Source organism: Anabrus simplex, chromosome 1 (assembly GCF_040414725.1).
Source record: "Anabrus simplex isolate iqAnaSimp1 chromosome 1, ASM4041472v1, whole genome shotgun sequence".
Classification (NCBI taxonomy): Eukaryota; Metazoa; Arthropoda; class Insecta; order Orthoptera; family Tettigoniidae; genus Anabrus; species Anabrus simplex.
The window spans coordinates 1,052,208,052-1,052,232,705 of record NC_090265.1 but is presented as its reverse complement, the minus strand read 5'-3'; the positions used below and the strand labels follow the sequence as shown (position 1 = coordinate 1,052,232,705).

The following is a 24,654-nucleotide window of genomic DNA, read 5'->3' as shown; positions in this document are numbered from 1 at the left end:
GACGAAACACCGGACTCATCATCGGAAGAGGAGGTGAATATTACTAAAATGTGTTCCAGGCACTCAATGATAAAATGTCAGACATTGATTCACGAGTTAATTCCACCTTAATGGAACAGAATGACAAACTTTCTGACCAAATTTTGAAAGTAAATGACAAACTTTCAGACAAAATTTCAGACGAAAATTCTCAAGTTAATTCAGTTTTAACCGGACAAATGTCACATGTGTACACGCCGGTTTACAAAGTAGAATACGGCCTTGAATGGAAAATTTCAACCGTAAATGATAAAATTTCATCCCAAATTAGCGACGTCACCAATCAATTAACACAGCAGTTACCTGACATCAGGTCAAAACTGGGACAGGTTGAGCAGATTGATAGTAGGATATGCCAGCTGGAAGGGGACATATCCAACCTCAAGGAGGAGGTGGAAATCCAGGTTTCCGGCATAAAACAACAGGTTGAGGGGTGAATTTCTACAGTCGAGGGAAATTTTGGGAGCCGTATTTCTGCTATTGAATGAAGGTTAGAAAACCGGATTTCGACCATCAAGGGAGATGTGCAGAATATGAGAGAGAGCATCCTTCACGCAGTACAAGATAGATTAACTCGAACAGGACCTATCACCACACCTTAGATCCCTCAAACCTAATCTGCAACACAGGACACCTAGACCCAAAGGTGATTAAAGAGCCTTCCGGATTTCCACGGGCGACCGGAAGAGAACCAGACTGGCTTCATCGAGGGATCGGTCAGTCTATTAGGAAGGACTAATCCACCGGAGGACATCTTTGTTCAACTTATCACATCGCGGTTAAAGGGGCGAGTTGCTACTTAGGTGGAATAATTTGAAGGGCTTAAATTTAAACTGGACTGATTTCAAGGGGGAATTCCTTGCTAGGTTTAATTCTAAAGGGTTGAAGAGCTCAGTGAAAAGGAAACTACTGACTGATGCACAACCCACTGGCATGTGAGCTAGCGCGTTCGTCCTCCAGAAGTACCAGCTCTTCAAGTGGCTGCACCCGGAGCGAGAACGAGATCTTAGCAGACATCGTAGAGCTACTCCACGATAACATTAGACCCCTAGTGAAGGTATCACGACCGAGATCCTTTGATGATCTGCATAGAATCATCGCCCAGTTGGAAGAAGAAAAGAAGCAAAGCCACGGAAGAGACCAGCTCGGTTAGGAAATTCTACCAGTGTGGAAGAACAGGACACTTAAGTGCCCAAGCTTGGCGTCCAAAATCTAGTTCCGGTCCATTCTGGGTTGCGGGGGGGGATAGGAACAGGAATGCACCTCAAGACCTGACAGACAAGCAACCGTGGTTAAGTAGGAGAGGAATTGGTCAACCAACCTCGCCCAGCTATCATCTTGAGGATAGCCAACAGGAGTTTTTCAGCTATACTCGACAGCCAAGAAAGCCATTCATTTGTAAATGGGACCATTTGCCAGATTACTACCGCCCATGAAGTCTCACCATCTCGGAATGGTAGAGGGAGCAGCGGACGGGGTAACCTATTCCATCCAAGGACAGGCTAACCTAACCGTTAAATGTATGGACCTGCCTATTGTTTTTAACATTGCAGTGATTCAGAACCTAATACCTGGTATCATATTAGGTCATGATTTTCTGGTAGAATACAAGGTGATCCTAGACTACGCAGTCATGAAGTCTTTTTGGGAAAAGACAGACATCCGAGGGTCGCCTGGCATGATGGAAATTTCCAGACTCGCAAGGATGCGGAAGTCGACGTAGACCTGGGAGATATCCAGTTACTGCATTTTCAACCAAGTGAAGAAAAGCTGAGATACGGCTTAAAGGACTTTCCAGATGTCATCATCAATAAAATAGGCCGGACTACCACTGTAGCGCACACCACTGAATGCAGCACTTCTTTACCCTCCAAGCAACACCCATATCCAATCAACCCGGATAAGCACAACTTCGTCATTCAGAAAATTCGAGAAATGGAAGGAAAGGTCTCATCAAACCCTCTTCATCCTTTTGGGCTTCACCTATCGTCCTACTGAAAAAGTAGTAGTAGTGGAGTATCGATTGTGTGTGGGCTTCGTGTTGAACGAGACCATTAGTGACACCTACCCCATGCCTGACCTGAAAGACTCACTGAAACAATTAAGTGGGTCTAGAATTTAATATCCCTGGCCTGGGGGCTGGGTGTTTGTGTCGTCCTTAATGTTCCTTTCCTCACATTCAACACTTTACACTTCTGCAAGATCCAAATAAACCCAAGTTCATAACATATGATGCAAGTAGGGGAAAAGATCTTTGTAGGTCGACGCCCTGAACAAATAGCATTTGTCCAAAAAAAAAAATAATGCATTTCTAAGAATTCAGAGATATTACAAATTTGATTTTCTATTAACCAATCAACATTTTCCTTTCAAAATTACTTGAAAGAGTGGACCGTGCAGAACGTGGTAATTTATTAAATAATCTTAAATAACTGATTTTGTGTGAGTGAGCAGTTTTTGACAGCCTGTGAATTGGGATGTCAGTGCCAGCTTTGCCCTGAGTATCATGAAGGAGAATGGTTTTCCTAGTACTGAATTCATTTATGTTGTGTGGGTGGTATATAGCTTCGTGCCACACTTTGAAGAGAAGGCAATACCACTCGCCGATCTACACCATAACCGCCCATTCCGACGGACCAGCAAGGAAAAGGCAGCATTCCAAGGCATTAAGGCTGCGATATGCATCGCTCCCGGTCTAGCTCATCCCGACCCTCAACGGAAGATGTGCCTGCAGACAGATGCCAGCGACTCCTGCTTAAGAGCAGTGTTATTTCAGCAGAGAAGTTATGGCGGAAGGGACATAAAGTAGATATAGATGTTGATTCCCATAGGGAATCTGAAATATTTGTCCTGAATGAGCAAATTTATAATACCAATATAAATGGTCCGTTATTGGACATTATAAATTTTCCAGCTAGCTCATTCTTGGTTGCCAGCGTTTCGCCCTCGTGTGCTAGGGTGGGCTCGTCAGTTGGTACCTAGCACACCTACCAATACGCTGGCTCGTGCATACCGTGGAGGCCACTGCGTAGGCTAACTGGAGCCACCGGCAGTGCCAATGCACTAAGAGACTTTGTCTCATCACTAAAAATTGATGCCTGCTTGGCCATCAGATGATATAGATGTTGATTCCCATAGGGAATCTGAAATATTTGTCCTGAATGAGCAAATTTATAATACCAATATAAATGGTCCGTTATTGGACATTATAAATTTTCCAGCTAGCTCATTCTTGGTTGCCAGCGTTTCGCCCTCGTGTGCTAGGGTGGGCTCGTCAGTTGGTACCTAGCACACCTACCAATACGCTGGCTAGTGCATACCGTGGAGGCCACTGCGTAGGCTAACTGGAGCCACCGGCAGTGCCAATGCACTAAGAGACTTTGTCTCATCACTAAAAATTGATGCCTGCTTGGCCATCAGATGATATAGATGTTGATTCCCATAGGGAATCTGAAATATTTGTCCTGAATGAGCAAATTTATAATACCAATATAAATGGTCCGTTATTGGACATTATAAATTTTCCAGCTAGCTCATTCTTGGTTGCCAGCGTTTCGCCCTCGTGTGCTAGGGTGGGCTCGTCAGTTGGTACCTAGCACACCTACCAATACGCTGGCTAGTGCATACCGTGGAGGCCACTGCGTAGGCTAACTGGAGCCACCGGCAGTGCCAATGCACTAAGAGACTTTGTCTTATCACTAAAAATTGATGCCTGCTTGGCCATCAGATGATATAGATGTTGATTCCCATAGGGAATCTGAAATATTTGTCCTGAATGAGCAAATTTATAATACCAATATATAATAATACCGTGGCCTCCACGGTATGACGAGGGCGAAACGCTGGCAACCAAGAATGAGCTAGCTGGAAAATTTATAATGTCCAATAACGGACCATTTATATTGGTATTATAAATTTGCTCATTCAGGACAAATATTTCAGATTCCCTATGGGAATCAACATCTATATCATCTGATGGCCAAGCAGGCATCAATTTTTAGTGATGAGACAAAGTCTCTTAGTGCATTGGCACTGCCGGTGGCTCCAGTTAGCCTACGCAGTGGCCTCCACGGTATGCACTAGCCAGCGTATTGGTAGGTGTGCTAGGTACCAACTGACGAGCCCACCCTAGCACACGAGGGCAAAACGCTGGCAACCAAGAATGAGCTAGCTGGAAAATTTATAATGTCCAATAACGGACCATTTATATTGGGACATAAAGTATGCCAGCCGAAAGCTGTCTCCCACCGAACAACGCTATTACACTGCCGAGAAGGAAGCCTTAGCCCTGGTGTGGGCCATGGGCGAATTCAGAGGCTACTTGGAGGGAAGGAAGTTCCAGCTGCACACTGATAACTCAGCTCTCAAATGGTTGAACCCTGTCTCTGCCTCAAAATATAAACTGATGCAATGGGCTCTGTTAATCGCAGAATTTGGTTTTGATGTGTGTATCATCCCAGGATCTATGAACATAGGAGCTGACAGTTTATCTAGGCACCCGGTGATGGAACCTGAAGTTAGGAGCACCACTGTCGAGAGGGAGTTTCCACAAAATCACCAGAGCGAACCCAATGAACCTGTCCTTATGATCATCAAGAAGGAACTTAATCTGGGAGTAATCAAGCAATGGCAAGAACAAGACAAGCCCTGTAGAACCATGACAGTGGATTACGAGACAGAACACAGATAGTTAACTCGTTCCGAGAGAATTCAAGATGTGATGGAGGACTCTTAATGTACAGATCGCACCTCTCCGACACGCCTGCAGTAGTGGTGATCCCTAGACAGCACTCGATGAACATCCGTGAGAAGTTCCACGACAGCACTGTAAAGTATCCACTATGACATATACTAAATGCTGTCAACTTGCGTACACGGATTTATTCATAATTATTCATAATTATTCACAAATTAAATACACATAACCTAAATCACTGCAGTCGAAACAAAACACTTCACTCTGAAAACATCAACAAACCACCATTTCTAACTACTGCCTATCATGAAGTACATGGAGACTGCAACCACTGCATGTCAACTACCAACTTTACTAAACCAGTTCACGTACTTCAAACACTCGTTAGCACTGCACACATCTGATGAGAACAACTCCTGTTAAACCATGACTCTTGCTAAACAATAATTTGTTTCTACCATCAAGACGACCACCTTATATATGTGCCTGGCCAGGCTTCTAGAAGGATATGTTACAAAATACCTTCTCGTAGATTCTGGAGTGCTTAGTACATGGATATAATGTACAGAATATTCTACCATCATCTAGTGAAAGATATGACATTCTGGATGTCACAAGTGTGTTACACAATAGTGTAGTGGATTACACATCATATATCTGTGGCTTGGTTCTAAAGGGGCCAATGTCATTTTTTATCGAAATTAGATATTAACTGATACAAACGCGTTTTATCCTGGCTTGCAACATGTTAAGAGGGCCAATGTCTCTGTTAAGTACTAAACAAACAGTTAACGTCTAATTAAATAAGCCCTTGCCAATAATGTTAGTTTACCAATAAAGATTAGAGACCTGGCAATTTTTAAAGAATACGATAGGAAAAATTAGCGTTTAATAAGGTGACTTCCACAAAGAAAGTATAAAGTTATTTAATGTTACTTGTTTAAAAAAATAATTGGAAAACTATAAGCAAAACTTCAAATGCTCATAGCTCAAAAACAGATTTTTTTTGACATTGGCCCTTTTAGAACCAAGCCACAGATATGCTGGTAATAATAAATTATATACAGGTTTTTAAATTAACTGAACTCCTATGTCTATATAGAGTACATGTTTCATGACGTTACCTCGCAAACAGTGCAATCATCCGACTACATAAATAATACTAAATGGATGTAAACACTTCATAGCCATACATTACAAGTAATAATAATCATAAAATAATAATAATTTGATCTCGATACATTTACCCATGGGTGAGAGAATATTGTTTTCAAGTTATATCAGTTTATCACATTTGCGTCAACTGAAGCCAGACATCCAGGAGGTGAAGAGACATATCAGTCTATCCGACGGAGATTCTTCTGCGTGAACATGTGGAAAGACATCCTTCATTATGAAAAGGGTGCTACATCTGCGCCTGCACCAAGGTGAGCAACAGGAAGGCAGATTCCAGTCAGTGAGGAAGATGGCTGCAACGCCCTTGGGAGGTCATAGCCTTGAACTTGATGGGTCCTTACCCTAGAACACAAAGGGGTAAAACAGGACTGCTAGTAATCACCGACCTCTTCACAAGATGGATTGAGGCCTTTCCGATACCAGAAGCCACGACGGGATGCATCACCAATCTTCTACAAGATGAAGTATTCAGTCGCTACGGTTATCCGCGCAGTCTGTCAGACAATGGTGGTCAGTTCACGTCAAGGAAGTGGCAGCAAATGATGACTGAATGGGGTGTGGTGCACTGGACCACCTCTACCTACAACCCAAGGGCCATTCCAACATAGCGATGGAATCAGGACCTAAAAAGGGATGCTACGGCTCCACCTTATAGACAAGGAACATCGACTATGGTACCGTCAGATACCGCAGTCACTCTTTGCCCTGCAACGACACATCAACTGTGTCACTGGCTATTCCCCAGCGGAGCGGTTCCTTGGCCGACAGCTATATGCCACCGGGGATTGGGAGATTCGTCCACCACCAACTTCTAATCAAGATGATGCATCTGTTTCCCTAGCAGAGTGGCAGCATAAGCAGCAGCAGGACATCAAGGAAAAGCAAGCTTTGGCCCAGAAGAGATCCAAGGCTCAAGATGTCGAAGAGACCCAGATCTTCCTACCAGACCAAGTGCAGCTGAGCCATGGGGTCTACTTACTAAAGACCAACCCTCGTGTCAAGATCCACGCATCGGGGTTGTGGCGAGTCACCCAACCACTGCGTATACAGAATAAGCCTGGTACTGCCACGGGTCCACCTGGAGGAGAGGCTACTAATGATAGAGCACAATCTGGTCATGAGGAGGAGAACACATTGACTACCACCGAACAAGAGGCTGGCAGCGAGGCGACACAGACTCCTGACATGCACGATCCGGTCAAGAGGAGGAGAGCACATCCAGCGACGTTGAGGAAGAGAAAAGATATAATCTACCACCAAGGCAATGTTGACGAGTGTAATACTGCTGAAATTGTTTCAAGTCATAGGGGGGATATTGATGCAAGCATAATAGAATAGTATAACTGGAAACAGTTCTCTAACCCATGGGTTAATAATGCAAATATCGTTATTACCTGTATATAATTCCAATGCAGTATTGTGCAAAACACGGTCCAATGCAGAGAAGTAGTGGAGTAGTGTTGGGAGGAAGCAACTTTAGCTTAACGAACTTGAATTCCTCCAGAAGTCATCCTCCAGGCCTTGAGGAGCATAACCAGCAAGACTTTGAGTGGCAGATTATTTTCTGAAAAGTATTTCTTCACTACAAGACCAAAGACCTCGTTCATGCATTCAACAAACGAACAGGGGAGGGGAAAAGATAGTCACGTGACGCTCGTATTGCGGAACCTCACTCGCTTATCAAGTTACAATTTATTTAAAATGTTTGCTTGTCTTGCAAAACACTCATAGACCAAGTTACTCGCATTCCGAGGTTTCACTGTACCGGTTATCATTAACTCTAGAACTGGCTCCTGTCAAATATTAGACACTTAGGTCCCTGCTGTAGTGGCGCTGTTGAATGTTCAACATGTTCATATTTCATAGCGTAATTTCCTCGGTTCTTCAACAGATGTCATGGGTCTACCCCAATTTGGCAGGTTCAATCCTGGCTCAGTGCGGTGGTATTTGAAGGTGCTGAAATACATCAGCCTATGTCAGTAGATTTACTGGCACATAAAAACTCCTGTGGGACTAAATTCTGACACCTTGGCATCTCAAAAACTGTAAAAGTAGTTAGCGGGACGTAAAACCAATAACAATATTATTATTATTATTATTATTATTATTATTGATTTAAGCCCACAAGGCAGCGCTTGTGACTAGGTATATTTGGATGCTTGCTGTCGTTCCCAATACCTCTTTTGAGTCCTGCTACTAGTTTTTTTCCTTTCTTTCCTGTGAAAGAGGTTAGCGAGATTTAACAACTTTTGGTAGAGGACATTACGAATTTACCAATTTACAAAATTTAGGGCAATCTGAGACATCAGTACCAGAAATTCCAACAGAAGCTAAATCCTTTTTGTAATTCATTGAGGCCACATGCTTAGTCTTGTAGCTGGTTTTTTTTTTTTGCTAGGGGCTTTACGTCGCACCGACACAGACAGGTCGTATGGCGACGATGGGATAGGAAAGGCCTAGGAGTTGGAAGGAATCGGCCGTGGCCTTAATTAAGGTACAGCCCCAGCATTTGCCTGGTGTGAAAATGGGAAACCACGGAAAACCATCTTCAGGGCTGCCGATAGTGGGATTCGAACGTACTATTTCCCGGATGCAAGCTCACAGCCGCACGCCTCTACGCGCACGGCCAACTTGCCCGGTCTTGTTGCTTTGGATGAGTTAAAAGATCTTCTTCGTAAATCTGCCGTTGTCCATTCTCGACAGGTGCCCGTAAAACTTCAGCTGTCGTTGTCGCATGATAATGTTAGCTGTTTCCAAACGTCGGTACAGTTCAGAGTTCTCTTTCAGTTGGTAGGTTCTATCCAGGAGCACTCTTGGCTCATGAATTTTCCAGATGTACTGTATGTCTTTCAGGTTGTCCATGGTGCCTTTCCTGTTCATCAGTAAGGTCTCTCCAGCATGTAAGAACTGGGATGTGACAACAGTATTGTAATGGCATATTTTTGCATTCTTTGGAATGCGCTTCTTGTTGTAATGGTTTTGTGACAGTTGGTGTGCTGCGTTGAGTTTGGCACATCTGTCGAAGATGGAGGTTCCGTCTCTACCATTGGGGTGGACCCGTTTGCCAAGATACGGGAATAGATTGACTTTTCCTATCTTTCCATAGATGGTCGGCAAAGGGGTTTGCCTGAGTGCTTACTCTTGAAGTACTTGGTCTTGTATGATGTTTGTAGTTCTGTCTTTGCCGCTGTCTAGTGTAGGGATTGAGCAGCATTTTCAGCATCCTTAGAGTTGTTGGGTAGGATCGCGATGTCGTATGCAAAGATCAGGCTCCAGATCTCGATCTTCCTTGTTCCGGCTCCAATGGTAACTGGTTTGATTCAGAGATTGCTCTGTGTATGTTCCCAGTTTGTTATGACTTTGTCGAGCACCAAATTGAAGAGAATAGGTGTGAGGCCATCTCTTTGTCTCACACCAGTTGTGATCTTGAAACTCCGAGACGGTTCTCTGAATTTTACCTTCTAGGAAGTCTCTGCGAGAGAGTGTTCGCTGATGCTGTGTGTGCTGTAATCCACTCCTCTTTCTCACAGTACTGAGAAGAGTGTCTGGTGGTCAATAGAGTCATAAGCCTTTGTGAAGTTGAGAAATACCACGGTGATATGCACGCCCCTCAGATGTTTTAATTGTAGAATAGTTTTTAGGTTGAAGATCTGCTCGGTGCAGGATCATCTATGCCTAAATCCTCCCTGATATTCACCAGTTGTGTGACCACACTGGCTCTCCACATTGTCCTGTAGAATCCTAGACAGAACTTAGTAGGCTATTGGCAACAACATTTCCCGATAGTTGTTGACATCTCTTCTGTCGCCTTTCTTGTACAGTGGGTGTATTAGAGCTGTCTTTCATTCATCAGGTATCCTGCCAGTCTCCCAGCAGTCAACTAGGATCTGGTGTATTTCTTCTGTGATTGTAGTTCCGCCTGCTTTAAGTGCTTCCGCAATGATGCCGTTTTTCCCGGGTGTCTTATTATTCTTGAGGCAGTTGATGTTGGTAAATATTTGCTGAAGTGTAGGTGGTTCAGATGGGAGGCAGAGATCTACTATGTGTACTACAAGTAGTCTTTCCTTGGGCTCTTCGCAGTTGAGTAACTGGTCGAAGTAGTGTGGCAGAAGTTGTATGTTCTCACGGTTATAGGTAACCAACTTCCCTTCCGAGTTCTTGAAGTGAAGGCATTTCTACCTTCCAACATCACTTCTCTGATCAAACCCATGGATGAAGAGGTAATTGAATGGCTGGAGAGGAGATATCTTTGGAAATACGTTGCATCCATTTGGGAGGAGACTGAAGAAGGCACCAACCTGTCTGAGACAAGAATCTTTTAATATAAAGGATGCTATTTACACAATTGGTAAGGCTTGGTAAGAAAGGAAAGCAACAATACTTGAAAAATCCCAGATGGGATGGTTTAACAAGGTTCTGCTGTATCCAAAGGCCATGTATAAAGTATGGACATCTTGTTCTTGGAACGAATGCTAGTTACCACGGTGTCTTTCAAATATCTTGAGGAAGACTAAAGAATGCACCCTTCTTGGTAGAGGATAAAGAGGATTGGAAATATCTGATATTACTAAAAGTGTTATTGAGCAAGTAAACAGTGATTCTGCAGTGATGGAAGAGAATAAAACAACACCTATCAAATCCCCAATGCATCAGTGGATTTAGAACTGGATGGAGAAGAGAATAGGATAGTTTTATGTTGGAAGTGAATTGTTGCAGACTAAAATTTACATTTCCCTGTCACTCAGACCCATTTAAATAGAATTTCTTTCATATTGTATCCAATACTGTTTAATATCAAAAACTGATTTTTATATGATTGGCGATTCTTCTCTGGCAGAGCATTCCTAATAAAATTGCTTTGATCTTTGTTGCTGTGTATACATTCTTGATGAGTAAAAGCCAAATATAAATAATTGGTTTAATCTTAGAATATGAAAAGATAGTTCTTGATATTATTATTATTATTATCATCATTATTGTTGTTGTTGTTTTCAGACCAATGTTGAGATTATGAAGGATACTGATTTCACTCGAATCTTGCAATTGGAAGAAGAATATATTGAAAAAGTTTGTGCTGATGTAATAGCAGTGAAACCTGATGTAGTCTTCACCGAAAAAGGAATCTCAGATTTAGCACAGCATTTTCTCCTGAAGGTATGTTTCAATTTATCATGGAATTCTTGTTCTTTCACTTGCATGGATTCAAAAAATTTAGGACTTAAGATAACACTGCTCGTCACCAACACCATCTTTTCTTACGTAAGCAATTTGCAGATCTGAAAGTGTTTGTAAAGAAATAATCACAACAGTAACTTGATGACTTATGACAATAAATATTTTATTAAAAGCTCAGAATGAAGTTTCTTTGTTTGAAGATTTCACGTATTAAACATGCCTTACGTGCAGATGTGAAGGTGAACGAGTGTATGCTAGCGAGAATGTCACAGTATTTTGTAATATCTGAAGCCATCTCTTTTCAGTTTCGACTCTGTTAATTTATAACTGTTGAGTTATCCAGTCTGCCGAAGCTAATTTTGAGTAATAAATTTATAAACTACCTCTAAAAGAAAACTTATTGTAACAGTATTATACTTGAAAAAGAAACTGTTAAAATAGAATGATGTGTCCTTTTTTAAAATTGTTGTTATTATTATTATTATTATTATTATTATTATTATTATTATTATTACAGTTGAACCTCTGTCCTGCAGACACTGTCCATGGAAAATGTCCATTATGAGAGGTGTCCACTAAAACAAGGTTGCAAAAATTAATCGAACATTTTAACAGCAGAGAACATTTACCGTAAATATAAGCATACATCTTTATTGTAATTATTGTAAATAGTTGGCACTAAATATTTGCCTGGGAGATATTAGGCCTATAAGTGATTTTACTGCCTTTACATTCATTACAGCTTTGGGAAGTAATCATTCAGCTGGGCGTACAAATTTAGCCCTTTTTTCTTAACTGCAAATTCTCAAAAAGGGAATAACAACCCAATATGACACAAATTCTTTATTCAGTTAACTTCAACGTTCAGGTTATTTGCGGTTTCTCATGGTTTTTCTTGTAACATTGCCCCACTCGCTCAGTTTCTTTGCTTGAACACATTGGAAACACTAGGAAATGCTCTTTTTGGTTGTGTTGCCCTGCAGTTTAATTTTTCAGGGAGCTTTTCTCACTGAAAGTCCGTTTGCACTACTTTTTTTCTTGTCTTGAGATCTAAACACTCATCCTTTCTATTCATGTTTACTGGGCAATTGAAATGCTACGGTATTTCTGCCTTAATAATCGGCTCATGAAAGTCTCTTCCTTGTAAAGTTTACCACCTGACCTCAACCTTATCCGTGACAATCTGAATTATGAATAGAATGATGCTGGATATGCTGGAAAATCCCTTGGTAATTTTTGAGTAAGCAGTCACTGGTAGCATTCCTGGGCCACTAGAATTCTCAGAATGTACACTAATTAGAACACAAGATGACCCTAACAAAAGGTTTGGAAAGACCCCTGTACAGAACAATTAATTTCACAGCTATTTCAGCATTCCTGTGTAAGTTTCATTTCTTTTCCTTGGACTCTAAGTAGTTCAAATATTCAAAAGGAATTCTATTATGTCTGCAGAATGATACTAAAGAAAGAATGACATAGCCTTGTGTAAAGGAAGATTCTCGGAACATGTAAAGTGTCCGCTTAGGACAAGTGGACAAGACTAATGGCTAATGACTAATGGTTCAACTGTGTTGTTATTGTTGTTGTTATTATTATTATTATTATTATTATTATTATTATTATTATTATTATTATTATTATTATTATTATTATTATTATTATTATAACTGTTAAGGCTCTTCAGTCTGCCGAAACTATCTTTTGAGTAAATATATATAAAATAACATGGACTGACTGACTGATTCATCATCTCCGAGCCAAAACTACTGGACATAAAGAAATTAAATTTTGGGGATACGTTTAGATTACAGTGTAGATGCTCAGTAAGGAAGGATTTTTGGATATTCCTTCGCTAAGGGGCTTAAAAGAGGAAATGAATTTTTTAAACGAGTATTATCCACATCCCAAAAACTGAACTGTTTAAAGGTGTGAAAATTGGTATTTGGCATCTCCTTTAAAAATAAACCTAGATGTATTTTTGTTTACAGAAATACCACTTAATGGGGGAGTGGGTGAAAAGAAGTGGAGTTGAATTCTTTGTATGAGGATACATTTATCTCAAAAACTGAAGATGTTACAGGCATGAACATTGATATCCGGAAACTCCTTCAAAAAAAAAGAAACGCATATTTTTATTTACGGAAAGTCCACTTCTTGGGGGGGGGGGGTGAAAAGAAGTGAAGAATTTGAATTCCTTTTACGAGCATACATGTATCTCAAAAATTGAAGATGTTACAGACGTGAAAACTGGTACTTGGAATCTCCTTTTGAAAATAAACGTGTATATTTTTTTTTTCGAAAAATCAACTTAAGAGGGTGAGAATAATTGAAAAAGTGGGTGAATTTTTAAAATGAGTTTTTCGTATAAATTTAACATGTTACAGACATGAAAATTGGTATTTGTAATCTGCTTGAATAATAAGAGACACTTCTTTTTTTTCTCCTGAAATCAACAATGTGGGGGGGGGGGGGTAAAAAGAAGTGGAGTAGTTCAGTTATTTTCATGTGGACACTTATATCTCAAAAAATGGAAGATTTTACAGACATTAAAACAGGTATTTGGAATCTCCTTTAAAAATACACATATTTTTTCGTGGGGCATTGATGATGATTTTTTGTTTTTGGTAAATCCACTTAAGGGGGTGTAAAGAATTGAAAAAGCAGGTGAATTTTTAAAATGAGTATATCTACAGTATATCTAAAAAAAGTTTTTACAGACTTGAAAATTGGTATTTGGAATCTCCTTTAAAAATAATGTTGTCCCCCCCCCCCCCCCCCTGCGACTTCAGAGAGGACTGTTTATCACATGTAATGTTCCATGTTACATACTCCAGAATTAGCTCTGCCAGTAGCCTGGTCATATTAGCTCCAAAGAGCAGTACCACAAACTTTTTCAGAGAGGTTCTGGGGTAAATGAAACTCTGTTGTAAGGTGAGTTTTTATACTTTAGCGATTTTCAGATAATGTCTTAGTGCAGTACCAAGGAACGGATACATTTGTCAAATTATGAATTCCACTAGAGCGAAGCCACAGGTGACAGCTAGTAAATTTTAAAACTATGTTAAAGAGAGAAAACATGGTAACAGTATTACACCTGCAAAAGAAAGGAGTTTAGTGATGTGCATTCCATAACCTCTCCTACCCAAATCTCAACCTCGCCTTCCCATGGTGCAGTAACCTGCTTTTACTGATGAGGCTCTGGGAACCGACTCATGGCGGTATAACCATTCCATCTCGGTACTGAGGAAATGCAGTACCATGCTGCTGGTTCAGAAGCTAAAAGGTGACTGACCCACCACTGGACTTACCTCCTCCTTGCCAGCAGCTGGTTGGGTGGACGTTTCCTTGCTTTCAAGGCTATTAAAGTCACAATTGCAGAATGGAAAAACCGCTTAATAAAGCACTACCCCAGGTGGTAGCTCTGAAGAGTAATTCACTATTGCGTTATGCAATGCATCGGGACCTAGGGTTCTGGGGAGTCTCAGTATTTGCAATAAGAATGAGTTGGAGCATCCTTGGAATCCTTCCACACTTGAGTTTGAACAGAAGTATTACAACTTGAATAAGGCTAATGAATGAAACAAAGAAAACATCCTGAAGGTTGCCACATTGAATGTACAAGATATAGCTTGTAAAGAGGAACGGCTAGGCGACATTTTGGCACCAAAAAAAAAAAAAAGAAATCTGTCGCCGTAATATCATGTAATAAATTTTCAATACAATATGTCATATAAATATTACATAAGTCTTGGGACTAGTTTCAGCCACTTAGTGGCCATCTTCAGCCAAATAAATTTAACAGATTATGTGATAACTAAAACATATGATGTATAACAAAGACAATTACATATAATAACAAAATTTATGGTTACGATCTTCTTGTCATGATATGATGTCTTAAAGCACGTAGGTCCTCAGGCAAAGAAGTAAATCTCTAATGTCTGATGTAGAACAATCTGGAAGAAGCAGGCAAGCCATGTAACAAAGGAGTGGGCAGGGAACAAGCACTGTGTCAATTTATTCTTATAATTGCACTTCAGTACGTAACAAAAATGAAATTTATAGCTTATAATTAATATCAGAGACCAATACTACATGGTATAAAACAGACACAAAATTACCTACAGTTTTCGAAACTTCCAAAAATCAAGCACAAGCAGGAATAACGATTGTGATACATAAACTGTTCAAGTCTGCCATTACAGATTGCAGTTTCTGAAATGAATGAATAACAGAGATATGTCTGAAAATGTCTAGGGGGATACCTGTCTGTAATTGAAGTGTACACCCCAGTAGAAGGTGAAGACAAAAATGAAGATTTCTACAATAAACTGCAACAGGTTTTGAATAAAATTAATACGAATGATTATCTCTTATTGATGGGTGACTTCAATGCAAGAGTTGGTAATGCGAAAGTAGACAGTCAATTGGCACATTTGGTGAACAAGTCTGTAACAACAACGGGATTATATTAATAGACTCCTCCGCTTACAATCAGTTACAGGTTTTTTTCAATCACAGAGACAGCCATAAATACATATGGGAGGCAAGAGGCACCAGATCAATACTAGATCATGGTATTTGTGATATCAAACTAGCAGAGATGGTATTAGATACAACAGTTTTTCAAGGCCCAGAGTTAGAAACAGATCACTACCTATTAATTTGTCCCATTAGAATAAAACCTTGATGCACAGCAAGATGAAGAAACCAACAAAATCAAATACAACTTCTATCTACAAAGTGAAACTTCTTCATAATTCTAGTATTAGATGGCTCAACAACCGACGACGACTGGCTGAATTAACCCAATTAACTGTAACGGTAGAAAATGTTGAAGAGGAATGGAAACGCCTAACAACCTTCCTAAAACAGGCAGCCAAAGAGTCTTGGCACAAAAACGAAGTGGCACAGGAACAGGGGACTCAGAATTTGGGATGATAACATCAATGAAATTATCGAAGACAAACAGAAGGCCTTCAGGAATTGCTTATGTACCAAGAAAGATGAGGATAAAATATACCACAGAAAGCGAGCAATTGCAAAGAGAGAAGCATGCAAATACCATAGGAGGAACTGGGAAGAATTTGTATCCCATTTAGAAAATGACATAACCAGACCTTAACCACAGACTTACAAAATTTTGAAAAATTTAAGTAGGGAAACTAAAGACACACTCAGAATCATTGCAATCTCCTGCAACACTTGGACAAATCACTTTCAAAATTTATGATCATGGAATGTATCACCTATTCAAACACAATCCACACATCGAACACATTACAGTGGCAGAACTAGTTGAAGTCCTGACAACACTAAAGTGCAATAAAACACCTGGAGAAGATGGCTTACATTTGGAGTTATTCAAATATTCATGTGAATCTTTCCAAGAAAGATTCATCCATTTCCTAAATAGAATTTGGAAAGGAAAAGATCCACCTGAAAACTGGAATAAAGCAATAGTTATACCCATTTTCAAGAAAGTCAATAAAAATGACTGTGTAAACTGCAGAGGCATATGTTTATTAAATTCTGGTTATAAAATATATGCCAGTATCATTAAAAATATCATAAAAAATGAACTATACAAACACTATGAGAACATTCTGGGGAGGAACAATTCGGCTTCAGAAATAGGTCTTGCTGTGATGAATATTTCACGATGAAAATTGTTCTAGAAAAACACATGAAATTTAATGTAGAAACACACATTGCTTTTGTGGACTTCAAAAAAGCTTTTGACAAAGTAAACTGTAATACTATACTTGATACTTTAATATCCGATCACACCCCACAACAGATGTAACAGAACATAAGTAACCTTTACAAACTTAACCTGATTTCCGTAAAGGTCAATGATAAATTATCACAGTGGAAAACAATAAACACAGGAGTAAGACAGGGTTGCAGTCTTTCCCCTCTCCTGTTCATAATCTATATGAACGCTCTTATATGAGAATTTAACAGAAATCTACAGCTGGACACAATATTATTCACAGATGACTTGGTGCTGATCGCGACCTCAGATGATGATTTACGGTGGACAATGTATATCCTAAACTTTGTCTCAGAAAAGTACACAGTGGAAATATCCCCTGAGAAAACTAAGATAATGGCTTTCTGTGGCAAGGAACCAGCAAGAAGCAAGATCTTAAATAACATTTTGGAAAGAGTAAATGATTTTAAATACCTTGATTACAAACTGTCTTTCTTTGAAGAACTAGACATACCCAAGAAAATCTCCAAATTCATCAGATGTTTGGGAATCATCAGTAAAGTGTTTAGACCACATCATTATTGGCGTCTCCGAAGACCTTAAAAAGTAGTTAGTGGGACGTAAAACAAATAACATTATTATTATTTAGACCATCATTACTTCAAAAACACATCAGTACAAGAATCTACAAAACCTTAGCAAGACCTGTACTTGGCTATCTAAGTGTGGATCCTGACAAAATGCAATGAGAGAAGAATAACTACATCTGAAATGAAATACATGCGGCGAACAGCAGGAGTCACCAAGTGAGAACACAAGAAATACAGAACTGCTGAGTGATCTTAAAAGCAGACCTGAATTGGAATACATCCATGAATACCAGAGAAATTGGCTAGAACACGTAAACAGGATGGACGGAAGCAGGATCCCTAAAGCAGTCATAAATTGCTTCCCCAGTGGGAAGAGATGGCGTAAAAATTCAAATCTTTTGTGTAGACTGTAATAGTTCTTCTATAGGACTAATACATGAAAGATCACGTATCATATCATCAGATTCTATCAAATCACACTCAGATATTCAGAAATAAATATATATGTTTGTCTTTAAATACTAAGGAACTTGAAATCCTGAAGTTGTCTTAATGATGTCCTGTTTCTTGTCTAGTCTCTTCATTAATTAAGGTCGCGCGTATATAATAATCTCCGTCAAGTAACAGCTGTTGCTAAATATGAATCTGTGATACGCTGACCGTTATTGCAGACCAGAGTGCATGCAACTGTATTTTACTCCTAACCTTGACCAATATTGTGAGTGAATGACTGAGAAGTGCCTGAAGAAATTGGTACTAGTGATGATCCACACCGAGGGTTTAGCAGTGCTGGACTGGCATTGTATTATGTCAAGCATTAAGTAGAAGCTACACTGGATGACACTGTGCTTCTTAGTTGATATTGTGGTATTGTTGCTCAATAGCAAGAATCTGTTTCTAAACAAAACGTTAGACAATTCCTTTAAATGTTAAATTTTTGTTTAACTTGTTAATGGTAGCCCATATCTAATTCAGGTTACTTGTTGCTTAACCCCTTTTGTATTCATTAACACGTTGACTGCCAGCAGGCACAGCAAGCAATGCCCGGTAGTCAAAGCTTTCTTTCTACTATGCATATAGTAAATCAGAAGTAAAACAATATTCAAAGATATTTCATTTAAGTGTTCAATATACGTACTAAATACAGTAAAAGTTCCTAGCAGCACGCGGTACTACCGTTGTCCCACAGAAAAGTTCGCTGTAGGTTTTGGCTAGGTGGCCAGAGTGGTACAATCTAGTGGTACTAGAAGTTTGCGTTGTTTGTCAGTACTCATAGTGGCCGCGTGGTTTGTGTTACTTAGCTGTTGGCTTGCATTCGGGAGATAGTTGGTTCGAGCCCCACTGTCGGCAGTCCTGAAGATGGTTTTCTGTAGTTTCCCATTTTCATAGCAGGCAATTGGTGGGGCTCTACCTTAATTAAGGCCATGTTCGCTTTCTTCCCACTCCTAGCCCTTTCCTATCTTATAGTCACCATAAAACCTATATGTGTCTGTGCGATGTAAATCAAAATTATTTAAAAACTACAGTCGCAAGGCACTCTCTACAGTAGGGTGTTTGTGAAATACTTGCAAGATATTTCTATGTTATATCAGTTATCAGAGCGTTTAGTTGTAAAAAATTAAGCAGTTTTCTTCACAAACTCTGAGGATAATTACGCTGGTCCTTCACTCTGAGAATTCTGGTAAGAAGCATCCATTTCAAACTGATCTATTATGTTTTACAAGACAAAAATTGCTTTACGAAATTGAATTGAAATATATCGTGGTGGTCACTGACAATGCTGCTAATACCTATAGTGTAAAAATGGTGGAGGTAACGATATATGCAGAAATGCTCTTGTGTATGCTAGATTTATTAGGTTAAGTGTCAGGTATCAGTTTAGAGAAATAGGTGTGGTTGCAAGGATTTGGAAGGAATTGGTGTGGCCTTTTGATAAGGTAAAGCATAAGCATGGAGTAAAAATGGGAAACCACAGAAAACCATTAACGGGTTCACTGATAGTGGAACTCAAACCTACCATCTCCCAAATCCTGATCTTGAGAGTTAGCTAACCTGGCATATCATAATGCATGGCTAAATTGGTTGGACAGATACTCTCATATTGGTATTAAAAGGAGGTAGGTTTAATAAAAAATGAGCACTAAAATTTGTAAAGCGAACACACTAGGATTTAATTATAAGCTATAAACTTCATTTTTGTTCTGTATTGAAGTGCAATTATAAGAAATATATTGACAAGAAATGCCCGGTGGTCAAAGCTTTCTTTCTACTCTGCATATAGTAAATCAGAAGTAAAACAATATTCGAAGATATTTAAGTGTACAATATACGTACTAAATACAGTAAATTATTTACTTGATATATTGTATTGAAAAGGTGGAACCTCTTGTCAATTTATTTCTTATTATATCGCGCTGGGATTTGCTGAGAGGCCATAGCGGTACACTAGTATAGCGAATTCAACAGCTCAGGGGTTCACTGGCCCAGTAGGGAAAGTCGCATAACACTTGTCAGCAGTACTTTGTACCCCTGTGGCCTCATGAGAAACTCACTCAGCGGTGCAGTGTACTGCTCTGGCAGCTACCATGTTTAACCTTTATTCATGCGTTACCCTTTGATTTATTATTTCTGTGTAGTCGGGGAGAGTTTTGGCAATTAGATGTAGCATCAGCCCCAGTTAGCTTCAATCACCAGGGATGTACTGTAATTGCATACATTATTAATAGGAAAATGTTTCATAAAATATGTTGCTACTTGTTCTAGCATTTCCAAAGTTATACTATTTGTACTCATTTTCATATACTGTAGGCTACTATTTATAAAATATATTTGCCACTTCTGGGAATGCGAAGTTAGTTGTAGTTATTGGGGCGTAAAAGCAAATAACACTATAATTTATTATATTTTAGAAAGGCTGTGCTTGTGTCAATTTATAGCAAAAATTTTTTTATTACTTGACTGGGGCTTGAAATATGTTCTCATAATGCATATACAGTCAAGTTAGATTAGGTCACTCTGCTTGAATAAGAAAGCTGAAGTTTTTCCCACAGAAGCTTCTGGTGTGATACTACAGTCGAACCTGTCCTAACGGACACCCTTATTCAGCGGACACCTACCTATCCGGACAATTTTCCTCGGAACCGATTTTATTTTAAATAAGACAAGTGTTAAATTGGCCTCATTTAAGCGGACACCTCGAACTCTGGACAGCGGACATAGTCATTTGTCCCGTCCACTTGACTTAAGTGGACACTTTACACCTTGCAGGACAATTTATTATGCCGGACCACATGTTATCCTTTCTTTTAAAACCATTCTTCAGGCATAAGGAAATCCCTTTTGAATGTTTGTACTATTTCGAGTGCGAGGGGAGAGAGTGTACATCGAAATGCAGTTCTACCTAGTGGTGTATAGGCCTATTCCAAGAATTCTAATTGCCCAGAAATGCTGCCAGAGACTGTTGACTCACAAGTTACCTGGGGATTTTCGTCCCTTCTTGCATTATTCTATTCATAACTCGGATTGTCGCTGATAAGGTCGAGCTCAGGTAGTCAACGTGAGAAGGAAAAGACAGTACAGGCGCTAATTAGTGAGACAGAAATACTGTAGCATTTCAGTTGTCTGTTAAACATGAGTAACAAGGGACGATCGTGTTTAGATCTCGAGGCAAGAAGATATGTAATTATAGAAAGTAACTAGGGACTTCCAGTGAGAAAGCTTGACGAAAAATTCAACTGCGGGAAAACTCAAATAAACACTATTGTGAAGAATAGAACTGAAATTTTAAAGGAGTGGGAGGAAAATAGGAATCAAGGAGTGAAAAGAAAGCGGGAGTCAGTTTTTTCAGAAGTGAACGTTGCGGTATATGAGTGGTTCAAATGTGCTCGAGTGAAGAAACTGTGCGTGAGTGGACCAATGTTACAAGAAAAAGCTCGAGAAATCGCAAATAATCTCAAAGTTGAGAATTTTGTAGCTACCAATGGTTGGTTAGATTGTTTTAGAAAACGTCATAACGTTAGTTTCAAAACAGTCTGTGGAGGTGGTGGTGATGTGTCTGCGACTGAAGTAGCGGATTGGAAAGATAGGTTACCAGACATTTTGAATAGTTAAGAACTGAAAGACGTTTTGAATGTTGATGAAACTGGTCTGTTCTTTAGGGTGATCCCGAAGAAGTCACTGACTTTGCCGAATGAAAGTTGCAAGGGTGGGAAAAATGTCAAAAGAAAGAATCACCATCATGTTTTGTTGTAACGCACTCGGTGAAAAGGAAAATCCTCTAATAATCGGTAAATCCTTGAGACCCAGGTGCTTTAAAAACATGGACTTAAATTGTCTTGGTGTTGAATGGCATGCAAATAAAAAGGCATGGATGACATCAGCAATATTCTAGAATTGGCTCCTAGCTTTGGATTCCAAGATGAAGACCAGAAACTGTAACGTGATCTTATTGCTAGATAATGCTACGTGCCATCCAGAAAAATGGCTTTCAAATGTAAAACTCTGGTTCCTTCCACCCAATACCACTTCTCATCTTCAGCCTTTGGATCAAGGAATAATTCAAGCATTCAAATTAGACTATCGTAAGAGGGTTTTACGGTCGTTAGTGGCACACATGGATGAAGCAGATACAGCTTTTGATTTGATGAAGAAGATCAATGTTGGCGATGCAGTTTCGTGGACAAAGGCAGCCTGGAATTCAGTCAGTGAAACCACAATCAGGAAATGCTTTGTAAAATGAGGCATCGTTAATTCTACAGTTGAAGAACAAGCAGAGGTAGAGGTTCGAAATGAATATGATGAACTTCAGACTTTACCAACGACAGCTGGATTGACGTATGATATTGAAGCTGTGACGATCTCGAGGGCAACTGGCAGTCCTGACTCCAGGACGCACGTTACGGTAAGCTTTCTATGTTAACAAGTTATACAGTAATTGTGGGTTGCACATATCGTAAGGTCCATGTTTGTTTGCACCTATACTCCTCATTCATTTTCTTCTTGTGATAGACAGCTTTTAATTCTTTTAAGCTAAATTTTCAGCTTTCATTTAATTCACTGCACTTCGTAAATATTTCTAGCTATCCATAGCAGCCTTCATTAGTCGTACGAAAGGACCATTTTGAATAAAACTTTTTATCGTTTTACAGAGCCCGAATCAGGAACGAAAAGTGACGACGGTGAGGCGGAAGAAGAACGAGAAGTTCTGACAATGAAGCAGGGACTAAATATGCTTAAACAGATAAAGAATTTGTGTATCACGCTGGACCGCGAGTACGGCAAGAACACTATGGAACCATTTAACATACTTTATTCTGTGTTTGAGAATATCGCAGTTAAGAAAACGTGCTAAATTTACACAGACAAAGCTTCACGATTACTTCACGAAGGTTTAATTTTTGTAAATGCTGTAAAATCACTAACTCTCCATGAAATACTAACACAGAAATTACTTAGAATAATAAAAATAAAGATATGTATGCTTATTTAAGGTGGATGTTCTTTGCCGTTAAAATGTTCGATTATTTTTACAAACTTATTTCAGCGGACACCTCTCGGAACGGACATTTTTCCTCGGAACCGACGGAGTCCGCAGAAGGGAGGTTCGACTGTGTTACAATATTTAAAAATGAAATAGAACACGCACATTCATGTAATATTGGGATTAGAAAAGTAACTAAAAATAAGCTGTAGTATAAAAGTCATCTACAGAAACGTTTTGAACAAACTGATTGCCATCTCATATTGATTTCAATATTTGTGATTTTTCAGTCTTTTTACGAAAAATCAAATATAACAATCTGCTGTATATATATATATATATATATACATACATACACACATTATCATTATAGACTGTTATGCCTTTCAGCGTTCAGTCTGTAAGCCTCTGAGAATTTACTAAACGTCGCCACAATCCTCGATTTGCAACTAGTGTTGTGGCCTCATTTAGTTCTATACCTCTTATTTTTAAATCGTTAGAAACTGAGTCTAACCATCGTCGTCTTGGTCTCCCTCTACTTCTCTTACCCTCCTTAGCAGAGTCCATTATTATCCGAGGTAATCTATCCTCCTCCATTCGCCTCACATGACCCCACCACCGAAGCCGGGTTATGCGTACAGCTTCATCCATCGAGTTCATTCCTAAATTAGCCTTTATCTCTTCATTCTGAGTACCCTCCTGCCATTGTTCCCACCTGTTTGTACCAGCAATCATTCTTGCTACTTTCATGTCTGTTACTTCTAACTTATGAATAAGATATCCTGAGTCCACACAACTTTCGCTCCCGTAAAACAAAGTTGGCCTGAAAACAGACCTATGTAAAGATAGTTTCGTCTGGGAGCTGACTTCCTTCTTACAGAATACTGCTGATCGCAACTGCGAGCTCACTGCATTAGCTTTACTGCACCTTGATTCAATCTCACTATATTACCATCCTGGGAGAACACACAACCTAAATACTTGAAATTATCGACCTGTTCTAGCTTTGTATCACCAATCTGACATTCAATTCTGTTGAATTTTTTACCTACTGACATCAGTTTAGTCTTCGAGAGGCTAATTTTCATACCATACTCATTGCATCTATTTTCCAGTTCCAAGATATTAGTCTGCAGGCTTTCGGCACAGTCTGCCATTAAGACCAAGTCGTCAGCATAGGCCAAACTGCTTACTACATTTCCACCTAAGTGAATCCCTCCCTGTCATTTTATACCTTTCAGCAGATGATCCATGTAAACTACGAACAGCAAACGTGAAAGATTACAGCCTTGTCTAACCCCTGTAAGTACCCTGAACCGAGAACTCATTCTACCATCAATTCTCACTGAAGCCCAATTGTCAACATAAATGCCTTTGATTGATTTTAATAATCTACCTTTAATTCCATAGTCCCCCAGTATAGTGAACATCTTTTCCCTCGGTACCCTGTCATATGCTTTCTCTAGATCTACGAAACATAAACACAACTGCCTATTCCTCTCATAGCATTTTTCAATTACCTGGCGCATACTGAAAATCTGATCCTGACAGCCTCTCTGTGGTCTGAAACCACACTGGTTTTCATCCAACTTCCTCTCAACGACTGATCGCATCCTCCCTTCCAAGATGCCAGTGAATACTTTGCCTGGTATACTAATCAATGAGATACCTCGATAGTTGTTGCAATCCTTCCTGTTCCCCTGCTTATAGATAGGTGCAATTACTGCTTTTGTCCAATCTGAAGGTACCTTACCAACACTCCACACTAATTTTACTACTCTAT

The 24,654-nt window shown here is 39.6% G+C and overlaps 1 protein-coding gene across 1 annotated transcript in view; it reads left to right on the top strand.

Annotated features, from left to right (window-relative positions):
* Positions 1 to 24,654, top strand: part of CCT3 (chaperonin containing TCP1 subunit 3) — a 172,592-nt gene that overhangs the window by 110,294 nt on the left and 37,644 nt on the right. The window contains exon 7 of the mRNA XM_067149609.2: positions 10,907 to 11,065. Coding sequence (XP_067005710.2) covers positions 10,907 to 11,065 — 159 coding nt within the window. The remainder of the gene's footprint in view (positions 1 to 10,906; positions 11,066 to 24,654) is intronic.